The sequence below is a fragment of the Micropterus salmoides genome, unplaced genomic scaffold (genome assembly GCF_014851395.1).
Source record: "Micropterus salmoides isolate LMB-PRFRI ecotype aquatic unplaced genomic scaffold, ASM1485139v1 Ms_hic_scaffold_15, whole genome shotgun sequence".
NCBI classification, from domain to species: domain Eukaryota; kingdom Metazoa; phylum Chordata; class Actinopteri; order Centrarchiformes; family Centrarchidae; genus Micropterus; species Micropterus salmoides.
In genome coordinates this window covers 6,789,685-6,813,718 of record NW_024040596.1, presented here as the reverse complement: position 1 = coordinate 6,813,718, position 24,034 = coordinate 6,789,685, and the positions used below count along the sequence as shown (strand labels likewise).

Sequence of the window (24,034 nt, the reverse complement as noted above, 5' to 3'; positions counted from 1 at the left end):
TCACTTGCAAAAAGCCACATGCACACACACACACACACACACACACACACACACACACACACACACACACACACACACACACACACGCCTTATTTAATTGTTGCATGTCTATGGCCTCTGTATGTTTCTGTAGATTTTATGTGTATCGTTCAGTTGTGTGTGCATCCATGCGTGTTGCCACCCAGGATACCCCAGTAATAACAATATCAAGAGGGACTTGAGAGAGAGAGAGAGAGAGAGAGAGAGCAGGTCTAATTAAGCTGTAGGTGTCCATTATCTTTCTACATCATTTTTTCCCTCTAGATCTCCCTCACTGTTCTTTTCCCTTCCATTTGCTGCTGAATGTAGGTCAATCAAAAATAGTTACAGATGGCTGATGGTACTCCATATTTAACTTAGGTAGCCGATGCTTTTAACCAGATTTTGAAAAGTTTAAAGCATCTGTTTCAATTTTCACAAATTTAACTCCATATCATTTTTTTTTTTTTGTCATAATGTCCTCAAAGAAGCAGAATGGAGATAATCCTGAAGCTAAAATGTGTGTGTTACTTTTTTCTTCAGCACTAAAAAATATGTTGTTGTTTTTACCTTCTTACTCTTTTACTTTTCAGTATCTAGTGCTTTCCCATTAATTGTCCACAACCCTAATGTAAAATACCTCTATGTCTGTTGGATAGAGTTGGTCTCTTAGGTCAGTATGGAGAATTAAATAGGTGTTGGATTCATGTTATTGTGGACAGGTAAGTTAACGCTTCATTTATTTCCAAAAGGGAAATTATTTAGTCAAGCTCCTCCTCATTCCTCTCATAATTGAAAACAGGTCATGGCTTCTCATCATTTGATCCACTAGGGTGTGTTTGATTGGTTCATTTGCCATGTTATGTTACAGAGAAGGACAGAAAAGCAAGAGAGGAAATAGAGATGACAGTATAGAAGAGAGGAGAGGAGGGGCTGTGAGAGAAGTGTTTGATACCAAGGGTCGACATGCCAAGCATGACGGCCAGATGAAGGGGTGAAGGCGAGGTAATCTGTGATGGAAAGACACAGAAATGAGGGTAATGAGAAAAAAGGAGGAGAGTGCTGAGGTAAAAAAAAAAGAGAGGTGAGAGAGGGGTAAGTGAGGGAATGAGAGGGAGTTGAAGGGAAGGGTAAGCCTCTAACTCTGTAGGTAGCGGTAATTAGAGCAAGGCTTGTCCCCTGTGAGATGAAGACACACTCACTCTGTTAATGCATGCACATGGTTATACCCCATGCCCCCCCACCAACCCCCATTAAGCATTTCAACATATTAACTTATATATTACACCTTTTATTTTACCAAAGCATTGCACAGACATGCACAGGCTAAACTACAACACAGTCCCACACTTTAAATTGACTATGAATGTTGTTTTAAATAATGCACAAGCAGGTTTAGCGATGCTTCAGAAAGATCAGCGGGTAGCAAAGAAAAAATAATACATCAGTAGATTCACTAGATAAATAAAACATTAAGGCATGTTATAAGGTCACCGTTTGCATGTTGGATAAATTAACTATTTAGCAGCTTTGATTGGCTCAATTAACCATATCCTACTCACTGTATAGCTGCTAGGGTGTAAAGTTGAATGAGCTATGAGTTTATTAGTTTATTTACTTTTTCTTTTTTACATCAGCTCGTGAGCAGGCTTTACGTGTTTATGGCATTTATAGCCTCTGATAGCTATCAATATCTAATATCTATATAATATAAGTCAGAGCTTTGTCAGCATAAAAGTTTACTTAAATCCTGTTCTTGGGTTGAGAAACAAAAAATGAAAACAACAATCATTCACTGTAAATAGTTTTCTCTTTTACACCATGCATCCACATACAGTGTTGTGGTAATGCTGGTTATCTTGACTAAATGTTGCTTGTTTCTCTTGGTAGACAGAGATGCTGTCAACATCTTCATTCAACAGCAAATGCCAGTGTGTCCGGCCCGAAGGCTGAAGCCACCATTAGTCATTCGCATTTAGCTATGAAGTTTAGTCAGGTGTGTGTGTATTTGTGTGTGTGCAATTCAGGGTCCTGTCCAGGTAATGACTTGTGCAGTGTCCAGTAGTGCTGAGTGTGCTGTTGATGCTGACCTCACACAATCTATATTGACTGGTGTGGTCTGAGTATTGATATGTGGCCACTTAAAATGGGCCTCTAAGTATATCCTGTGTATGCCAACTTTTAATTTAGAGTAGACTGTATAGAGTAGTAGTTACTATGTTAGGCACTAGCTTTTAGGGCTGCAGCTAATGAGTATTTTCATTTGATTAGTTAGCAGTATTGATTAGTTGTTTGGTCTATAAGATGTCAGAAACTGGTGAAAAATGTCAATAAATGTTTGCCAAAGTCCAAGATATATATATATATATATATATATATATATATATACAGTATTTGTATGTTATAGTTTAATGTATGGATTTTGATTGATTCATGTTATAAACAAAAACAATCTCAAAGAAGAAAGAATGACAAGAAGAGACGGGTATGACAAAAAAAGCCTTTGGGGCATTTCATTTCATTTTCATTTGTGGATATTGAGTCATTTATAAGGTGCAGCAAGAGGCTGAGTGTGATTTACCTTACGTTACTGCTGAGTTCTATGTATGCAGGTGCCATTGTTTGCCTCTTCCTATTTTTTGTTTCTCGCTCGCAGTGCCCTGTACATCTCTTGGTTGTTGAAATTGTGTTCAAGCTCACCTAGCAGAGCACATGCACCATGTACCAGTGAGTCCTTACCGCAGTGTCCCGGGTTTGAATCCGATCCGCAACTCATTTGCTGCACGTCTTTCCACCCTCTCTCTCCAGTCTGTCTTCGGCTGTCCTATCATCAATAAAGGCAAAAAAATCGCCCAAACAATAGGAATCTTGCGCGTGAGAAATAATATGATTTGCTCTTGACATATGACATAAATCTGACGGCATACCAACATTGTATTGGTCCTGACACTCAGTCACATGCTGTGCCAGAAGCTCTCGCAACGAATAACAAAGTGTGTGTATCTGCGTTTATGTTACTGTGTGTGCGTTTGTTGTAAGAACAGTACAAATGTGTTGTTTGTTCCTCATCTGCTTCCACAGAACCACATCATGCCAAAGGCTGTTAAAATCCCCATGCTGAGCTATAATATTATGATATTTTTCTCTCTCTGTCTCATTGTTTTTGATGCCCATCTCTCTTTGTCTTTCTGTCTGCATTGCTGCTTCTCTCTGTCCAGATTCGGGAAGAAAAAAGAGGAGAAGAAGGAGGCAAAAGCAGCTCTGCAGCGACAGAAGACAGACATCCTGAGTGATCATGAGCTTGAGAGGATGAAAGATGAGAGGGAAAGGTGGGGAGCGTTCTGGAAAAGAGATGATTATGATTTTTTTGTGTTTTAAATTTGCTGACATACAGATATTGTGAATATCCAGAGTACACAAGTCACTTTATTGCAGATGATGTTCATGTATCATTCTCATGGAACACATTGAAACCACTATTAACAGCTCTTACATTCCTTTCTTTTATTTCTTCTCATTCTTTCCGTTCTCTCTACCCCTCTCTGCTCCATTCTTGTCATTCCTGAGTGCTAAACTAATGGTGCAGTTTTGTGTGGTTTGTTTAAAGATGTTTCTTTGTGGTAGCCTTTGTTATAACTCAGTCATTAGCCCGCTCATGAGAACCATCAGTGTTTCAATGAGATTTCTAGACGTCTTAACTGGCTCTCCATCTGTCTGTCAGAATCGAGGCAGGGCATCCTGAGCTGCGAGAGCACCGACCCAGAGACCAGCAAGGCGGTGGCGGCTCGGCATATCCAGATGTGGAGGATGACGACGCAGACCCCAACTATGCCCGAATACAGTCCTTCAGGGGCAGAGATATGGGTTCAATGCCCCAGCCGCTGTCTCAGTCACCTCCCTACAGTACAATTCAGCACGCCCATGCTCGCACCCCGTCCCCCCAAGGTCCCTCTGCCTTTCCAGGGCATGGGAATCATGGCAACGACCCTGTAGCCATCCCTGATGATGACCCCCTTGATAGGCTGTACGCCAAAGTCAATAAACCAAGGGGAGCTGGAACTACATCTCCTCCTGTCTCTGCTACTGCTAATGACAGGTAAGACACCATAACCTTCTCGGGATTCACTTCTAGCTTCGGGCTCTTGCTTTAGTGTGGTAGTTATTTTTCAGAGGCGCAAAGAGGTTTGGTTCATTAGTGTGACAAACTGTGGCAGAAGTGGTTCAATTTGATCACTTTGTCTTAAATTTTAACATCTAAAAGTTCCCATCAGGTATAGTCTAGTTTAGTCTTTTTAAAACCAGCGGATAAACCTGGGCCCCCTTCCTAGAGTTAGGCCTGGACAGGAAGCTCCCAGGTTTCTGTCCACTCCCATCCCTCTTCAGGTTTACAATGCAATGTTATATTGCTGATGCTTCATATTTCTCCCTCTCTCTCCCCCCTCACCTGTTTAAATCAGATTTGGCTGTCACAGGCCAGTTTGTGTGTGTGTGTGTGTGTGTGTGTGTTTGTGTTTGAGAGCAAGAGAGAGATGGAGACAGGCAGACAAAAAGAAAAAGATTGAATTGTTTGTGCTTGCTTTGAGCTTCAGTATGAGCGAATGTGTACTCACATGCCCACTGACATATATATTGTGTGTGTGTGTGTCCCAGCAAGAAAAACAACCCACCGCAGGGTTCAAAGTGTTCCTCTCAGCTCCACAATCCTTACTCCTTACCTTTATTACGTCAGTCACAGCTCACTTACTTCTGAATATATCTACCAGTACAGATATTCTCGCATACACACACACAAACACACACACAAACACACACACCATATTGCTGTGCCTGCTTGATGGACAGCTCCAGGCTTCATAGAAATGTTTTTTGACAGTGTCTGTCTCGTATTGTTTCCTCCATGCATAAATAATGTTCCATCATGGAAAGTCAAGACTCATTTGACCTTGGTTTCTAGGGTTGACTTTATTTTCATTAAAAGTGAATTGCTATTTCTTTTTTTCTGAGTGCACAAGGATATGGAATCCAGCAATGTTCAAACCTTAGACAGGCATGTTATACAGTGCCAGGTTCTTCTAAAGCCAAACCAAAGGTCATGGGTGAGCCACCACTGTCTTTAATTAAATGTAAGTAAATGCTACATAACATAAAAACAATTTGTCGTAACTTCAGTCTTTTCTAATTCTAAGTATTATGTAGTATTTTGTTGTGAAATTGTATGTTTTTGAAACAATCCTTAACCCGTCAACCGTCTCATATTCACACATTATTATTTGGATTATGTAAATGCACATTGTTTGCTTGGGCTGCAGTAATGCAATGCATGGTTAAATGTGCAGCTAAATACATTAATTACAGCAGACAGTTTGTGGGTATTTAGCTTGATTTTTCCAATACTTACTCACTTAAGTTTCCCAATCTATTTCCTTCTTTAAAAGAAGAAAAATAAGTCTAAGAATGTCTTGATTTTGCAAACCTGTATCCATGTCCACCGCAGTCCTGGCAGATAGAGCTATTCATTTATCATCACTTCCTGAAACCTGATGAGGTAGACAGAAGGAAGTCCAGGTATTGGCTGACAGTAATCGATGGTGCCAAAAAAAGAAGGTAGTGTGTCAGCGGTGTCTGTGTGTGTGTGACTCAGTGTGTGCGTGACTCTGTGTTACTGTGCGTCGAGGGAGGCCAGAGCTGCGGTATGCATGTGGGAGACGGAGATAAACAATTTTGCTAAGGACTCCATTCCATCAGCACCTCAGCAAGGCAATGAAGCACACCGATTTATACACACACACACAGAATGAGTAATGCAGTGGTAAAAACACCTACAGCTCACAAATGTACACAGTTGTGTGTATGTAGACTGAATATAACATATAGATGAACTCCTGTCTGTTAGAAAAGCAAGTCATAAATATTAAAGAATGTCTCAACAAGCCAAACAACGAAACAGGCAGTACCTCAGCCTTGAGACAGTGCTGGGTAATAATGATAATTTAAGAATGAAACAACACCATTGGCTGAAATTAGGCCGCCCTGGAAACTGTGAGTGCTGCTGGAAACAATCAGTTTGCTTAGTCATTGGAAACAATAATAACTTTTAGTAGGTCTTGATTCAGAAATAAAGATCACCTAGAATATTTAGTGAACAGGACACAGCGCTCCATAATGCTTCCTCTAAACTTGGAAGATTTACCTTTTAGTTGCTTTGAAAATGATTGTTGCATTACAAAGTTGATATCTTCTTAATGGAACAATAGTTTAAAGTAGTAAACATCTGAAATTTGTTGTGCTTCGCTTACTTTGTGTAGTAATGCTGCCTAATTAGTAATGAATAAGTCTGATTATACCACGATTGTTTTGTTTGTCTTAATGTCTTTTCATCAACTGTCAGCAACACACAGCAGAACTGACTGACATCTGCAGTGTCCCATTCCTTTATTGCCCTTTTAGTTTGCTCTGTAACTACTGGTGCATCTCCAATAATTTGAAAATCCCCCATAGTGATTTTACTCTGAACTGGGTCTGAGCCAAACACTAAAAAAGCTTTTTAAATGCACACAGTATTCTTTCATTGCTGCAAGTATCTCTATGATGCACGTACGACAAAGAGCACATCAGTAGGCGCTCAGTAGCTGGCCCTGCTTAACATAATGTTTGAATCTGTCAAAAGCTGTGACAAACTCCACAGTAGAGGAGCAACAGGTCGATACTTTCAACATAACAGCGACGACGATAAGAGTACATTAATTAATGTGGGTGGCGCAGGGGTAAAATTGTTGTCTAGCATGAGCGACTTTACAACTGGTTGTGCCTAACCAATCGGCACTCCTAATGCCTCAACCCAACAGCTAATCAGAGGCAGAGTAGGGCGGGTCTGACAGCAGGTGAGACTGCCGAACGAACTGTCCGTTGGACAGCAAGCCTGATATAAGACAGAAGTAAGCCAGCTTACAATGTTAGCTGTCCTGTCAGATACAGTAATGTTGCCAATTTTATAACTTTGCCCACTGTTATTGACCAATAATGTTAGCTAAGCTGTGTCAGCAGCCTGGGTGTAATATAGGCTAACGTCAAAGTAAAAGGTACTTTATTTGTCACATACACATAGTGAGATTTAACCCATCCCTGAAGGGAGCAGTGGGCAGGCACTGTAGAGCGCCTGGGGACCAACTCCAGATACCAACTCCAGATTGAAATGCAGTGTCAGCAAAGGCCGGGACGACCGGGGTTCAAACCCAGGACCTTTTTGCTGTGAGGCCACAGTGCTATCCACTAGGCCAACATGCTGTCTAAACAGGATCAACGTGTCGGCATCTGTGCTATTTACACTGGGGGAGCAGGGGACATGTCCCCATCACTTTTTGAAATCATTTGTTAAAAAAGCTTTGAACAAGAGCTTGCAACATGAAATGGCAAAGAACCAATGAAAGTGCTTTGAGAAAGGTTTATTTGCATTTTTAAGTAAGAATTATAAAGCTACAGATTATAAAATGACCCCAAAGCATGCAGCACCAGTCAGTAAGTTTACCAACTTTTTGTCTAAGTTTTCTGTTCTCTCCCTGTGAACACGACAAAAGAGAGGGGGAAAATAATCATTCCTGCATGTGTCCTAATTGAGCAGGGATGATATTTCATGAGAAACGTTGATACAGTCTACAGGAGAAACATGTGAAAGCAGCATAGAAATGCCTGAGAGCTGCACTGCACAAGATTCTGTAATATTATAATTTTGAATTGTCACCTGCCACCTGAAGTTTGTGTTTCCCTTTACATAAATAAAAACCGTTTTCATCATAAGTTGATGTAGGAAAGGCAGTGCAAGAAATTAAGTGTTTAATACTCAAAACTTTCTGGGGGAATACGCCCTTATGTCCCCACTACTTTTCAACACAAAGTGACGTGTCGGTATCTTTCTCTTGTTGCAGTAGACAAATGCACGTTTTGTATACAACTTGTAAGCTTAAAAACAGACCGCTCTTACACCGTCTCTCTGCTTGCGTATCCTTCTCACCTTTTTTTTTTTACCACCCGACCAGTTTGCATGCCCGGCTTTAGTTAGCCGTATGTAAGCAAGCAGTCACACTTTTTCCAAGTTTTCCAAGAAATAATTTAAATCAAAACAAGGCTGCATGCAGTCTTCCACGCCAGTTTAATCGTCTTTGCAGTTGTTCAGACATCATGTCACTTTCTTCAGGTATCTCACATGGGCATCAGTAAAATCGCAATTTACATAATAGGTCTTAAAAAATAGCCAATTATACTCCACAGCACACATATACAGTATGTGTCTGGCTGCATGTGTGCATTTTTGTATGTGTTTATAAGCATTTAAACTGCTCTATTATGGAAGGATAGTTATTTAACCACACAGCGAAGTGATATATCACACAGTCTGCTTCTCAACCAGCGCACCACCTTTAATTCTAAAGGGCACAGCCAGCTCAATTTCTTATGCATGGCAGAGTTTAATGCAGACTCATTTAGTAAACCAGTTACACACACACACACACACACAGACACAAAGCCATGAATGTGTTTGAGAGAAAAAGCACACAAAATCTCTCTCTCTCTCTCCTCTCTTTTCACAAAGGGAAGGTTTTCCTTTGTAATCTTCCTTTACGTTAGACAATATCCACAAGAAGGCATCTCATTTTGAATATGCAATTGAAAACAATGGGCTTCCATAGGAGCATTTCCCGGTTGTTTAATTCTTTGGTATCAATCAAATTAATAGTTTATGATCTCAAAGTCATCTGCCAAAATGCACACACCTTTACTGTGTGATCGGCTACAGAGTAGGTTAGAGGTGACAGAAAGTCGTCTTCTTATATTAACTGCCAGAAAGCCCCCACCCAAAAAGCTAAGTCTTTGGGGGTCAAAAAGCCAGCTAAGTGTGGATGAAGTGCTAAATCTAAGAGAGAGAAAAAGATACATTTTCAGATTCAGTCAGCTTATTGTGGACGTACAGTCTTTCTCCTGGTGTCCACCCTCCTGCGGCTTGTCCGCCCCTCTTCCATCTCGGCACACAGATGGACAGATTGGAGGGCCTGAGTGGCTCACGTAGGGAAGGACGTAGCAAGGGAACCATGGCGAGAGAGAAAAGGACCCAAGAAAAGGAGCTCTTTAGAAGATTTTTAAGTGGAGAGCAGGATTCTTTGCCCACCCTCAGCGAACACACACACACATACACTATCTTTCCCACTCCCTCTCGTCCTGCCAGTAGAACCATTTTGTCTTGTGCACTCACACACTTAGGTGCATGTACAAAACAGAGGTAGTTAGGATGTCAAACGCACGCACACACTTACGCACACACACACACACACGCACGTAACTAGTCCATTTTCTGAAGTGACCACCCAAGCCTTAGATGAGTGCTGCCCTCCGTTTTCTTGAGTGGGTGCCCCCTCCCACCCTCTCCCAACCACCACCACCACCACAACTACCACCTAACCCTTCCAAGTGCCCCTTGCAGGTTACCATAACAACCACGACCTCTGGCACTCCACCAATTAGAAAACAAGCAGCCTGGAGAGACCAGAGTGGAGTGAGCTTCAGAGAGAGAGAGAGTGTTACTGTAGCGCATGAGCGAAAGATAAGTCAAATAACCTCAAGAATGAAAGACAAAAGACACGTAAAAGCATAGCTTCTCCTACTCTGAGACAATGAATAGCGCAGTACAGTGATACTTCTGAACATCTAATGCAGTGCAGTAACCTTGCAACAGATGTCTTTGCTTATAATGTTGCATGTTTTGAGGGAGAGAGAAAGAGGTGTTGATTCAGTCCTGAAGTTTTTGTCATCATGTCCTATGCTGTGTTACATAGTAAGGTGTGAGTAATGTTTTCGGCCTGCCCCGTGTGTATAAAAGATACGCAGATTTACACTTTACACAGTATAATGTAGAACACATCTTATATACTCACAGTTTACATAGGTTTTGTCAAGAATTTGAAGACACATGCCATAAGCAAACAATACCATGTTCAAGATGACAGAAGTGGTATTACCAAATTATGCATTTGAGAGCATCTGTTGAATCGATAACGCTTATAAAATGTTGCCACTTTCTGAAAAGTCGAATTAAAAGTTCCTGTTCCACCCCTCTCCTCCCTCCTTATTGCTGCTCTGTTTGTGTTTGTTTTTACTTTTGCTTTGCTAAAGAAAATACACATGTTAGGTGTGATTTTGCCATTGGCTTTCACATGTCCCACCATCTGCCATTGTGAGAAAATCTGAAAAACTTTAGCTTTGTTTGTGCTGGAAAAGCAGACGTCCCCTTGCTTTCATACAGTAATACAGCAATCCATGATACAGCGTAAGATGTAGTGTAGAGGCAGCCAGGCTTCTTTTCACTGCTAAAATGCAACACATGGGCAAATTTATGGATTTTTACACCAGACACTTTACCTTACCTAACATATTTAAGCTTGCATATGTAGATTGCACTCGTCTTACCTCGCTGAGTACATGGACGGAAACATTGTGCGCTCCCAAAATGTGTATTAAGTGTGAAAATGGTGAAAAGAGACCAAGAGAGACATAGAGGGAGGAGAGGGAGATGAGCTTTTAGCATTGCTTGGCTGCTCACTGGAGAGGCTTTCTTTGCTCCATGTTAATTAATCAGACATTCTCCCAGCTCAATGAGTGCCACACACACACACACACACACACACACACAGAGTAATAAAAACTCACTGTCTTTATCTTACACACTTCTCACACACACTGGAGGTGCTTTTAGTGGGTGCCAGGTTGGTCTGTGCAAGTACTGTTTTCCGCATCACTCTCTTCTTGTAGGTAATTAGTTTTGGTTGGGCGGGGGCTCTCTGTGTGTGTGTGTGTGTGTGTGTGTGTGTGTGTATATTAGGGGATGTATCTTTGGGTAGTAACATGATTTTGGCACTAATAAGCATTACAGCAAATGATATAAGTCACAAAGAACAGCTCATTACTGAATGAACCGAGGTTACTTACTTGAAACACAAAATGCACCGATAAATAGCTGCAGCACGAGCAGTAGCTTACAGGCCCGATTTGTAATGGCTTCTATCACATTTCAGTCAATTTTACACGGATCCAATGCAAGTCCCGCTGTCTCTTTGCAACATCTGCACATGTGCCCTGTGACCTGCAATTAATGGCTTACCTCTCCACAGCTTTGGTTGTTTGTTAAAGCATCTTAAAACAAAAGTCCCCATTCCCTATGACTGTTCGAATCTTTAATCTTTACAAACTAGTTTTACTTGTTTTAACTTCTAAACAGATGTGCATTTGTCCCACAAATGGGCGTGGCAGATCTACAATACACTCTTATGAGTTATTTAAAATATTTATTGTGTGTTTTGTTGAGACCATGAGATGTATAAGAAAATTTACATTATTATGGAAATTCTGTAGAAAGAAATGTGGTATTTTGCACTAATTTATAAACTAAGAGGAGCAATCACATTCAAGGACGATGGCGGATATGAGAGAGAAGTGTGGAGTGTTTTGGAACTAAAGGGCAGTAAAATGGAAGGTTAAGTGGGATTAGGAATAAAGAGGAAGGGAAATTAAAGAAAGAAAACGGAGAAAGGGTGAAGCAGAAGAGAGGCATGGAGAAGAAAGAGCCAGAATGAGAAGCAAGAGGAAGTGTTGAAGAAAAGGGGGATTTTGTTTCTAAAAGCAGGAGGAGAAAGGTCGGAGAAAGACAAATGAACAGAATGGAAAGAGAAGAGGAGCAGACTGGAGAGACTGTGATTGAAAATGATTGAGAGCCAGTGCATGTTTAGAGCTTTAAAAAAATGAAAGAGAAGAGGATTATTTGGAAGAGAGAATAGGGTCCAAATGTTGTGGGCTGAAAGGACACATGAGTGGACCCAAATAATTACAGGAATGAGAAAAGTGGATGAACTAGCGAAGAGAAAAGGAGAAAAGATGAGGTAGCGGGGGACTCAGAGGGGAAGAGAGGCTAAGTGGATGTTTTGGGATAATTCACCAATGAGATGAAGAATGAGGTGGACGGATGGACAGAGAAGGGCAAATTAGCAAAGGGGAAAGTAAGTAAGGGTTAAACAGAACTGAGATGCTGGGAGTAGAGAATGTGAAGAGGGGCTAAAAGAGAGGAATGAGAAGAGGTGGGGGAGGAAAGTGATGGAGTGCAGACGAGGGCCAGAGTGTGTGTTTTCCGAGCTCAAAGCTTGCGATTCAGCCTGGCTAATAAGGAAAAGCTCTCAAGAGGCACTTGTCTGCTCCATCCCTTCCTCCTCCTTGGTCTCTTTCCCTCAATATACCCTTTCTAGGTCTCTCTCCCGCCTGTTGCACTCTCTTCCTCTCATTTATGATTTCCGTCTCTCGTATTTGCACAAGTAGTTCTCGATGAAAAATAAATTCCATGCAAAGGACATCCTCCCGCAGTGGAGCACGTACACGGTAAAAGGACACTTGGGCACAGCCTCTTAAAAGCACACACACAAAGAGAGGAACACGCTAAAAGTTTCAAGAGACGGAAGGTAAACGCTGAGGGACAGAATTAGCTTTGTACATCTTTGATGTTATTTGCCATCTAGTTTCTAGATGTTTTTGTCCCTGTACTCAATCTTACCTTTTTCATGCAGTGGGGAATATGAATTAAATTGAAATTTTAGTTGTAGCTAAGCAACACGCACACTGTGTGTATATTCTGTGTTGTACTTGGCAAAACACTTTTATGGTGAGCATATAGGGACAGCCTCCTGGTTAATTGGGGGATAGGCTCATGTTTGTTTGTGTGTTCCTACAATGCCAAGGAAGTTAGCGTAATCTACATTGTGTTGTGCTATGTGCCCGTGGTTGAGTGAGTGTCTGGGTGTTGTAGTGTAAAGGGATTCTCTGCTTGTTGCTGTCAATAAAGCGCCTGTTCTAAAAGAAGAGAAAACTGCCTCGCTGAGTTCATCATGATTTTTTATATCCATATACAGTACTCAACATGAGCTTGCATTTAATGTAATCACAGTGAATCCGGTCAAGTGCCACGTCGTAGCAGTGTGTGCACCATGATTAGCTCACTTTAAATGATATATGACATTCACAAGTGTTTATATTATGGAAAACTCCTTTTATAAAAAAATGAATACTAAAGAAAAACTCTTTAGTTAAATTTAGGTTAGGGGTAATAATCATACTCGAGGTTGGGTGAAATCATTCTGGTTAAGGTAAAGGCTGCGGTTTGGCTTAATTAAATCTAATAAAACCGCTCTAGGTTGACTCCAAATATTTGTATAACAAGCAAAGGCCAGAGAGCATGGGACAGATGAGGTCATGTGAAGTAAAGGTCAGCTGGAGTGACTTCTCAAAACTTCTGGAGTAATTAGGGAGATTGTTAGTCAAGCTAGAAACAAGTTTGAAACAGCCTAATGGTAGACATGTAAGTAACACTTTGTAACACATGGTAGACGTGTAAATTAATGCTTTGAACAGTGCCTGTACTGTATAACAAAAGTAATACAGTTCATGGAAATAGCCATAACATTGTTATTTGGTTTGTATGCTGAAGTCTGACCTCCACCACTTGTGTCAGTACATACTGCACCTTTTCTACTACAGTTTTTCTTTCTGTTTAGAACTCTAATATAACTTGATAATGGCTCTGAAATAGCCTGTTATCTTTGTTTATACTTCAAATATTGTCCTGTGCCACAATAGTGGTAAAAAAATGAGCTGCCCAAACCTTAACCTTACTTGTGGCAGAAAAATATAAACTGCTCTTGTGAATCATTTTGGTAATGGCATAGAAAGGGATGGATAACCTGTCCTGCCAACTGGGGCAAAAAAAACTTTCATTGATAATTTTAAAGTCAGTGACAAACAAACAGTTGTGTTGTTTCATTTGGAGGACTTGGAGTACATAGACCATTAAAATAGCCACAGACAAACCATGGGAAGACAACCTAAAGCAGTTTGGCAAAAGGTTCAGTAATTGTCTACTTTTCTTAAATATACCTCTAGCAAAGCTATCAGCTGTGATCATTGAAAGAATGTAAACCGACCTATCCCCATTGTTTTTGTTAATAATAACTGAAACAGAATTGCAGTAGGAAATATAAATAAAAATGATACGGTGTGATCATACTATACAATACATTGGTCTGGTTTTGCTGTGGCCAGTCAACCAGTTAAATATAGCACTATAGGTATCTGTCACGGGACAGCCTTTAACCCCTTTGCTTCAAGTATAAATCCAGTTTTTAGAGAGATGCCATCCACAGCTATTGTGCTCGGCAGAGGCATCAGGCAAATAGGCCTCCTGCCACACACACACGGCTGTGCAAGTCAAAGGGGAACGTTGAGCCAGACAGCCTGCCTACATGATTTTATGCCAGCCAATTTACCACCTGTAGCGCTCCTTCTTTCTCTGTCTGTCACACACAAACACATAATATAAGGCTTGTCTAAATAATGTTATGCCAGACAATTTCAATCTGTACGATATACCACACACAACACACACACACACACTGATTGTCATGACGATAGGATGCCACCCTACTCTGCCACTGTGAGCGTCTCTCTTGCACACACAGGCATTTAGACAGCTAGTCTGATTGATGTCATGGCAGTCGATAGAGCGCTAATTACTCCCCGCGCTTAGACGCCGCCGCGTAAGGAGCAGTGTCATATCCTGTCAGCTGCATTTTAAAAACACGTGTCACTTCCTGTTAGCCTGTAGAGGAAAAGAGAGCAATAGAGCAACCTGACAGCACATACAATCAACTCTACACAGCTGCACTGTATTACAAAGTTTTCTTCCTTTCTTTTCTCTTTTTTCTCCCTCTGACCCACCTGCCAGCCCCGCTGATCTTTTGTTGTCAGGCTTCATTAGTGGAGCCGTCAGCTAATTAGAGCCTTGCACAAGCTTTGGAGATTGGGAGGAAGAAGATGGTGAAGAAGAGCGAGATGAGGGAGATATGGAGGGGGAGGGAAGAGAGAGGCAGGGCAGAGGAGATGGAGATGAGCAGATGATGAAGAGATTAAGGTGGAGTGGGAGGGAAGGAGAGATGGATGGTATCAAGGTGGGGACGGAAATGACAGCTGAGATGATTACCTGCACAAACTGTGGAGAGTCCAACGAGACGAGAGCGTGAGAAAAGGATGAATGGTGGTGTGAGGAATTGGAAATAGATTGTGGAGAAAAAGTGACAGAAATGTGAATATTTACTGCTCTAAATGACTCGCAGTAAAGGGAAATGTGAGAAGAAAATTAAATGCATCACAGAAATGTCAAAATGACAGAACATATAATATAAATAGGACGTTCATATCCGTGTCAACACATGAGGGACAATATCTCACATTGATTAAGTTGTTTTTGTTAAGTATTCCTGTACGTGTGTGTGTGTGTGTGCGTGTGTAAGTGTAAGCAAGCAGCCGAGTGAAACAGAGATACAAGATACAGGGAGAGACAGATAATGCATTGACCTGTGTCCGTTGCTGTGATCTTGTTGATCCTTGTAAGACAGAGCTGATAACGGTCCTAATACCCCACAACTAGACACCGGAGAGAACACACAGACCAGCACGCCCACTGTATGTGGACGAGTGGAAAGAAAAAGACTACAACTCCCTGTTGGCATCATCAGTCAATATGAAACTACATTTCCTCTTGTTGTGCTTCCTCACAATTATTGACTGTGGTTTGTGTCCTCCTGTCATTGCCAAGAGAAGACACAATACTTAATTTTAGTTCATTTATGAATTCAAATAGTTCAGATACAAAGTCAGTCTTTGTGTAACAACATAAAGAATGATATTGAAGTTGCACTGAATTGAATGAAGTGATGATGTGTAATTTGCATGGTTGGCTAATACGATTTTAAGGTCCCTTTAAGACCTTATTACATCTCATTTGAATAGGAAGTCAGTGTTCATTTACTGTTGCATTGAAAAGGGTAAGACAGTCATCCGTAACTCTTGACGTTTCTAAAGCTTCAAAGCACAGTTATTGTTAGTTGTATTGATCAGCAGCATTGATCAGGATGCAAAGTCACAAATATTCTACTTTCCTTGAAAAAGGTGAAGGAGCCATACCTTGTGTACCATCTCTTAAGCTTTTAAATCAATTGCAGTTTATGTTTTCAAGCTTTATTGATTTTTTCCAACTGGCTATCATGACTTTGTGCTTGTGCTAATGAAAGGAAATCCTACTTTAGCTTTTTTCAGAAGGTCAACAGCTCTGCTAGTGGGTAGCATCTGTATCCTTTTCTTGTCTTTGTTCCTTCCAAGAATGCAGGACGGACACTCGCCGTCGCTCACTCACACGCGCAGTGTAATATTTGGAAAGTTCCCTCTGATACTGAATTGTAACATCCACGAAAGAGATGTCAGTAGACTATCTTACAAAAGAGGTTTTGTATTGTGTAGCGTTTCCTTTTTCTACACACAAGCTGTCACACATTTGCAGACACGTGATAAATCAGACTGAGCCGAGAGTCTGAAAGACATATTCCCCCTGTGCCACATCTAAGAGGACATCATACATCACCTGTGTGTATGTCCACCCCTGTATGTATGCATGTGTGTGTTGCTGCTTGTGTGGCAGACAACACCATAGTCCCTTTGGCCATTTTGTGTCAGATTTATGAAGCCTTTCAGCATCAAGTCATCTGTTAGAGAGCACAAAAAACTGGCTTTTCTCTTTCTTTGTCTCAACCTCTTTCTTGTATCCATCGCTTCATCTGTTCCTGTCGTGGACTGTATGCAACATTTTTTTTCTGATGACAGGAAAATACCAATAGATCATCATGTGGATATGACAAATTACTGTATTTTCCTTTAGATACCAGCACTGGAGTTTGTAATGGATTCCCCACATCACCCAACATGGTTTTTAAATTATTGAAAAAGAAAAAGTGTAGCTTAAAGTGCACCAAGCCAAGCCCAGTATTTATTTACACTTAATGGGGTCATTAAAGTTTAAATAAATAAATCATATTTAGAAGAATTTAAACCTATGCATAATATATTTTTTTCCTGAATGGATTGTGTTTGACAGATCTCCCGTCATCATGTTTCTCCCGGCTTCAACAGCGAATTCTCTCTTTTGGACGGCCCAAATTACGGAACATCACAAAAGTTATTAAAAGCAAGTCAGAAAACAGATTTTAGGGGTGAAATCGCACCTTTTCATAACCAGACTTGTAAATATTTATAGGCTTTAATGATAAAGACATATTCCTTTGCTGTGGACCTTGATGTATTTTAGGGTGTATCTCACCATGTTATTAATGGAGCAGCCATCTTAATTATTAATAGCAGCATTATTAACAGCTATGCTGAGTTTCCGATTCTGATTTTAAACATTTATAGAATTATTATTGGTGTGACAGACCAAGAGCCAAAGATTGATCTCCCTGTGCGCGCGTGTGTGTGTAGGTGTGTGTGTGTGTGTGTGTGTAGTGTGTGTGTGTGTGTGTGTGTGTAGGTGTGTGTGAGAGAGAGAGAATCTCTTGCTGGACTGTAGCTCAGGCCTACACTTTTATTTTGAAACATGTACGCTTTATACATGAGTTATTATTTGGCCATACCCAAATGATCCAAAATGATTGCCACACTCATTATAGTTATTCCTGACGTGACATAATTAAAGAAAGAAATCATTTCAGTTGCAATCATGTTTTAGGTACAGAGTCATCCTGATTATCACGCACAAGCACAGAACAATGCTATGCTATGAGGCTATTACCACATGAACCAATCCTATTGGTTTAACGACCACAAGGTAGTTAAAAAGTGAAGTCATACAAGTCTGCTTTTTTTATGGCTTTCTTGTTTCTCTGAAGCTAATCAATAGCTTCCCCAGTCTGTGGTCATGGAAATATTTGCATGAATGTGTGTGTCTGTTTGTGTGAGTGTTGTGTAATGTCTTTATTTATCATATTCATTTGTTTTTGAGCCCCCCCTCCTTTTATGTGGAGTTATAAATCGTTTCAAAGTACCCTTTGTGTGTGCATGTGTGAGTGTGTGTGGACAGAGTTAGGACTGTTGTGTACATTTTAACACCCTATTCTCCCAGGCTCTCTGTCTCGAAAGCAGAGCAGAGGGTGAGGTGGTGTGTAGGTGTGTGTGTGTGTGTGTGTGTGTGTGTGTGTGTGTTCCATCTGGAGCTCCTTTTGACACAAATCATTTCTACTGCAATGCATAAACATGAAATAGCACCGCAAAAAAACAAAAACAACCCCGCAGAATAAAGCAGAGCAGGACACAGAACAATATAGGAATAGAATACATTTCACTATTGTCTAATGTTTCACAGCTTTTGGAAAAGTGCAAATGTTTTGCCGAAGATGTTTCAATATCTGTTTGAATCCTCTAATGTCTTTCCACTGACTTTTAATGTTGAAGTACACCGTGTTGTGTTTGAACAAACCTTAAGCCTTTGTTTCATTTCTCACGTTTAACCCTCTCTCTAATTTCGAATTTGTCCAAAATTTGGAGTGGCCATAATAAAAGAGAGAGCGTACCGCTTGTGCAACAGAAACCACGTAAAAACACTGACAACAAGAGTGTTGAGAGGCACCCAGTTTAATGAGGATTACCACTTTGCCTTGGTTTGAGTTGTTATGGGTAGCTCTTGATGCAAAATATGTTGTTGAGAAATCTATGTTAAAGGAGGGCAGGGAGAGGATTTACCTGTAATTTGTGAGATTTTGGACACTATGAGGTTCCACAAGCACATGCAATCAGAAATGGGTGGTCTGAGGGTGACGACAAGAGGAAAGGGAAGCTCAGGGATGTAAATTGCCACGGGGTATTTATTTCGGTCTATTTGATACCCCTGTGATGAGCTGCCAGCTTACCTAAGGTATTTCTCTGCCTTCTACATTCTGGGATACTATAGTCCCAGGGATGATAAATAAGGTGGTAATGAATGTGATTAAAAAAAGGAAGTTGGGATTTAGTTGATGAAATCAGCAAAATGTAATGTCAGTTCAATAAAACTAATAAAGATAATTGCAAAAACTTAACTGCCAATTTGACTTAAACAGAATAGAAAAACAGGGTGATAAGACAATAAAGACAAAAACAATGTTTTGCTAATTAAGTTAGCATCTGTTTTCACTTTGCTTCAGTAGGTCTCTCACTTTCCTAGACTAGAATATGGATCACAAATACACTTGTGTTTCATTAAAATGGTATAATAATAACATTATAACAAGTCATTTTCTGTGGTCATTATAATTCTAATAAAAAAAGTCAAACAAAAATTGGAAAAGAGAATCGAAATATGGTGTAATTCTGTTTTACTGCACTGCACCATCATCGCTGTTGAATGTCTCAGTCTCTAGATAAAAGGACATTTGTGTTTTTTTTCTGATCTTTGTTGGATGTGTTTGCAGGAACTGACTCACTCAAAAGTCGGTCAGAGAGAAACTCTGCTGATGACACGTACACAAACACACACAAGCAGTGCTGAATCAAGGAAAAGAATGGCTTTACAAAGACAACTTTTACCTTTAAGAAAATGTTAAGTGCATATACTTTCAGGTGCACATACATATATTTGTTGTTTTTTTGTTCGTCTGTGTGTAGTGTACGTACTTGAGCTTAGCGTACATGTGCGGCACGGTGGTCCAGTGGGTAGCACTGAGGCCTCACAGCAAGAAGGTTGCGGGTTCAAACCCTGTTTGTATGAGTTTGCATGTTCTCCCCGTGTTTCTCCCCACTTGCTCCGGTTTCCCCCACCACCAAAAACATGTTAGGTTTTCCAGTCAGTGCCATTGACCAGACACTGATAAAAATCTGGAGTTGGTCCCCGGGCGCTGCACAGCGGCTGCCCACTTCTGCCTTGAGGGGATGGGTTAAATGCAGCGTAGAACTGAGAGCTCTGTTAGGGATAGAGGGATGGATTATTTACCTCACTCCAAGGCAGGGTTATCCCTGATTTCACAGGGGTTTTCTCCAAACTGTTGAAAAACAGTTATGCTAGCCCAAGTCTCGAGTTAGTTTATGTTGACTTGCAAATGTTAAAACAAATTTTTCTCTGGGGATTTCTAAAATAAATTCCCAAAAATCTAGAACAAACTAATAGTCATATCACATTATGGGTCACATTGCAATGCAACTAGGGAGATTCATCGACGTAGTCGATTACCTAAATATGTCGCCTCGCGTCGAAGCATCCTTGCATCCGGTGTTAGTGGGATTCCCCCGGACAAGCTCCAGCTACAAGTCCTCGCCTTCGACTGTCTAAAGTTTGGGAGTATTATAGACAGGCACTCAAAAACGTGGTGCTCGCTCCGCGAGCTTCACCGCAGCACAGCTCGACGAATACGTGAAGCAGCATGAACACGTGAAGCGAAAGTATCCCAGTGCACTTTGTCTGGACAGCATCATCTAACGTTCGGCCGTTTTATATTTTCTGTTTATTTAACGGCTACGAATGAGTGAGAAAACAGCTGAAAGTAACATTACAGACAATCTGTGACTGTTTGCACAGTCTGTGAATCGTTTCAGTTGTTTTCTTTTCCCCACACTGATGCAGAAATACATTTGATTATCATACTGCATTACGCAATTTTTAAATAAATCCATGTCAGAAACATCTACTACTCGAAAAAATAATCGTTAGATTAATCGATTAGAAAAATAATCGTTATGTACAGCCGTAGATGCAACACTTTTGTATGACCTCTCAGAAGGCATCGTTTGGTTCACAGACTGCCTTGGAGAAAAAAGTAAATGCGTTGCTGTTTTTCTGACTTTTCTCGCCTGATGATGCATCGATGGGGTTTTTCCTCTTCCATCAACTTAGTTCATGAAATTCCACACTGCAGTTCCATCGGTGCATATGGGTACATATGTGTATGATATGACTTTCCATATTTCCATTATGTGTGGGTTTGTGGATATGTGTATATGACTCACAAGGGTGCCTAGGGTTCAGTGTTGATATGCTGTATATTTCCTCTGTTGACAGAGAGAGAATATTCATATGATTGATGTTGCTGTTCTCTTGCCTCTTGCAAGAGAAAAAGAAAAAATGGAAAAAACAGATTTAGTTGTAGGCAGTCAGAATGGTCAAGAGATTGATCTGTGTGTGTGTGTGTGTAGTGCATGTTCGCATGTACACAGGTGGATCTGTGTACTCTTTATCTCTGCCGTCAAATTTCTGCAGGCTGACGTCAGGAAAATTACTGTTAAAACAGATGGCTTTTATTGGCTGGCTCATCATCAGGACAGCTGGTTGGTGGGGGATGTCAGTGTTTTATTTTATACTGGTGTGATTGTTTTGTGAGCATAATTTCTCACGCGTAAAAAAAATCAAACGTAAAGCAACCTACAAATCGTCTTTATTGCCTAAATCGTTAGTGAACATGCTGAATCCCAACATGACACTGACTTACTCAGTGCTGGGGTCCAATAGCGTACCTGTAGGGTCTGAAACCTCATATTCGCCATAGATGTGTGAAAGCTTAATTAACCCAGTTGCATTTTTATTTTTCAAAACCATCCAAATGCTTATTTCTTAAATCAATTTTGTTTTCTTCTTTTGTCCCTCCGTGTGTATGTGTGTGCTCATTTGAATCTGTGTGCCTGCCTTCCTGTGTATGTGTGTGTGCGTGTGCATGGCAGCGTGGACAGAATCCAGCAGCTAAGAAGAGAATACCAGCAGGCAAGGAGAGAGGGAATGGTACCGCCTTATGAAGAACTGGACCTACGACGCAGAGTACAAGAAAACGACGCACACAGGGTGAGAAGCTCAGACACATTATATACACTTACGACCCCGGATCTCAGGCCGCAACAAAGAAGGAAGATGCAACTCAGAACATAATTTTATTATAACAACACAAACAAACAAACACAGTGCACAGGGGCCGTCACATACACATGGGAAAGTCCACAGACAAGCCGGCCAGATAAATAGCTTCATAATCTTGTAATCGGATGCACGTTCTGTCCTTACGTTTCTACAACCTTTCATCAGTCTGTCCATCATCAGGTTGTCTTTCCATGAGATAACCATGTCATCACTGTGTGCTTGTGTACGCACCAGCATCTCTGCACAGTGTCGATGTGTGTACCAAGTAAGGTTTCTTATCCCCTATCAACTATCAGAGTAATCACTGCTTTCATTGCGTTTGTCTAGTTGATCAAGGTCATTTAGCTGTCAGTCACAAGGTGCTCTTTGACACGAATGGCTCCTGAAGGCGTTGAACTGATGGAACTGATATGGTCCGCTGTTCACTCGGGAGATGAGACACACAGGAGATAAGTAGAGGTTTTACTCACTTGTCATATTGCAGGTACTGTTGAGACCGGCTGAGTCATGCTGGAAAAAGCTCACAAATGCGTCTGTGCTGTCGTAATAGCGGGGAAATTATTAATGTGTTAGAGAATAACTCTCATCCCACAGGCGTCACTCTGCAGTGACTTTATTTGCTGCCTTTGCAAAGCAAATATTAGTAGTAATATTAGAAATATCTTTCTGGGTATCAGATTTTATTTTTTATTAATTCTGACAGTGTCATTATTCTGCCACATCTCTTTGCCAATCAGACGCAGACAGTAGACATTATTTCTTTTTCCTTGCTGCTGCCCATGTTTTCTTTTGCTTCAGCTGTTCATGCTGTGTATCAAAGCTAATGTGGATAGTATGTGTCCTTTAAGTCTCAAGTCATTATTTTATGGGTAACATTGTTAAGAGGGGAAGAGGATAGCAAAACCTGTTAACAGCTTAGCATCAGGCTAGTGATTTATTCCAGACTTTTTTAATGCTCCGCCAAACCATTTGTACCACTGCTGACACTGTTTACAACCGTTCTATTTATCAGTTTATCATTTAAACATAGGTAAATGAGCCCTCTGAAACTGAGAGTTGACATCATGGAAAATGTAGAATATTTATTAGTTATTGTCAGTTAATATTAAAACTGTATAGACATACAAAGTAATACAGGCGACTTCAGGCTCCTTATTTGGACAAAGAACAACCTTTGTATTGTTTTTGCCTTTCAGAAACCATCCAGTTAACAAAAACAAATCTTAATCAGAACTCTGGCAGGGGCGCAGTAATGGTATCAGTGAGTACTGTTTGTCTCTTCAGCACACACTTGGTGCCTGGTCTCTTTAAGTCTCACTTTATTTATATTTTATATCACTTCTGTGTACCATACTGTTAGCGATCATGGTGATATATAACAAATATCTGTAACTAAGTTTAATTATTCAAAAGTAGCCACCTTTCACTTTTGTAGCAAACACAACATACTAAACTCTGTTGTATAGCTGATCAGTCGATTTTGATAATTTATTTACCAGTTAAGTCAAATCTAGCTTCTCAATTGTAACCAATTTTATTTATTTTTTTGCTTTTCTATAGTAATTGTTTGCTAGACAAAAGTAGCAATTTAAATATTCAGGTATATTATTATATTAAGATTTTGGTGGGCAATTTCGACTATTTTCTAACATTTCATCAAGAAAACAATTAATTGATAATGAAAATAAACCTTATAATATGTTTCACCCCTACTCATTAGTTGTTTATTTTATTATTATTATTATTATTTTGGGTCCTGGGGTGCACTGAAGTGGTGTGAGTGTGAGTTTTATGTAACAAAACACTGAATGATTCAGAAATGTCGTGCCTCTGTCATTGTATCCGCACAGTGTGTTTAGAAGTTTTACCTGGCTCACTTTGATTCAGATCTTAAAGTCATTAGGTTTGTGACCAGCCAGGGGCAATCTCCTTTCCCCGGCGATCGATAGCCACACATTACACCGTTCTCTGCCTCCAAATGAGAAAACTTTGTTGTTGTTTATAAAGCAGGGAGGGAGAGCAATTAGCATGCTTCAGAGATGGAAATTAAGTTGGAAAGTTAGAAAGGAGAAAAAAAAAAAGGAAAAGAGAAAAAATATCAAAAGATTAAACAGGCCAGTTGCAGTTGCCACTGTGCCTAACAAGCCCCTATCATTAGGGATGATGCATTTATTAATTAAAGCAGAAGCGATTATTTAACTGACTGGCTTTCTGGGGGAAGGGTAGAGGGAAAAGTAA

General features: G+C 40.4%; 1 protein-coding gene across 3 annotated transcripts in view; it reads left to right on the top strand.

Annotated features, from left to right (window-relative positions):
* Positions 1–24,034, top strand: part of pard3bb (par-3 family cell polarity regulator beta b) — a 225,099-nt gene that overhangs the window by 141,884 nt on the left and 59,181 nt on the right. For all 3 annotated transcript variants that reach the window (XM_038720152.1, XM_038720151.1, XM_038720153.1), the window contains exons 20-22: positions 3,237–3,347; positions 3,740–4,114; positions 21,607–21,724. In XM_038720152.1, the coding sequence (XP_038576080.1) occupies positions 3,237–3,347; positions 3,740–4,114; positions 21,607–21,724 (604 nt within the window). The remainder of the gene's footprint in view (positions 1–3,236; positions 3,348–3,739; positions 4,115–21,606; positions 21,725–24,034) is intronic.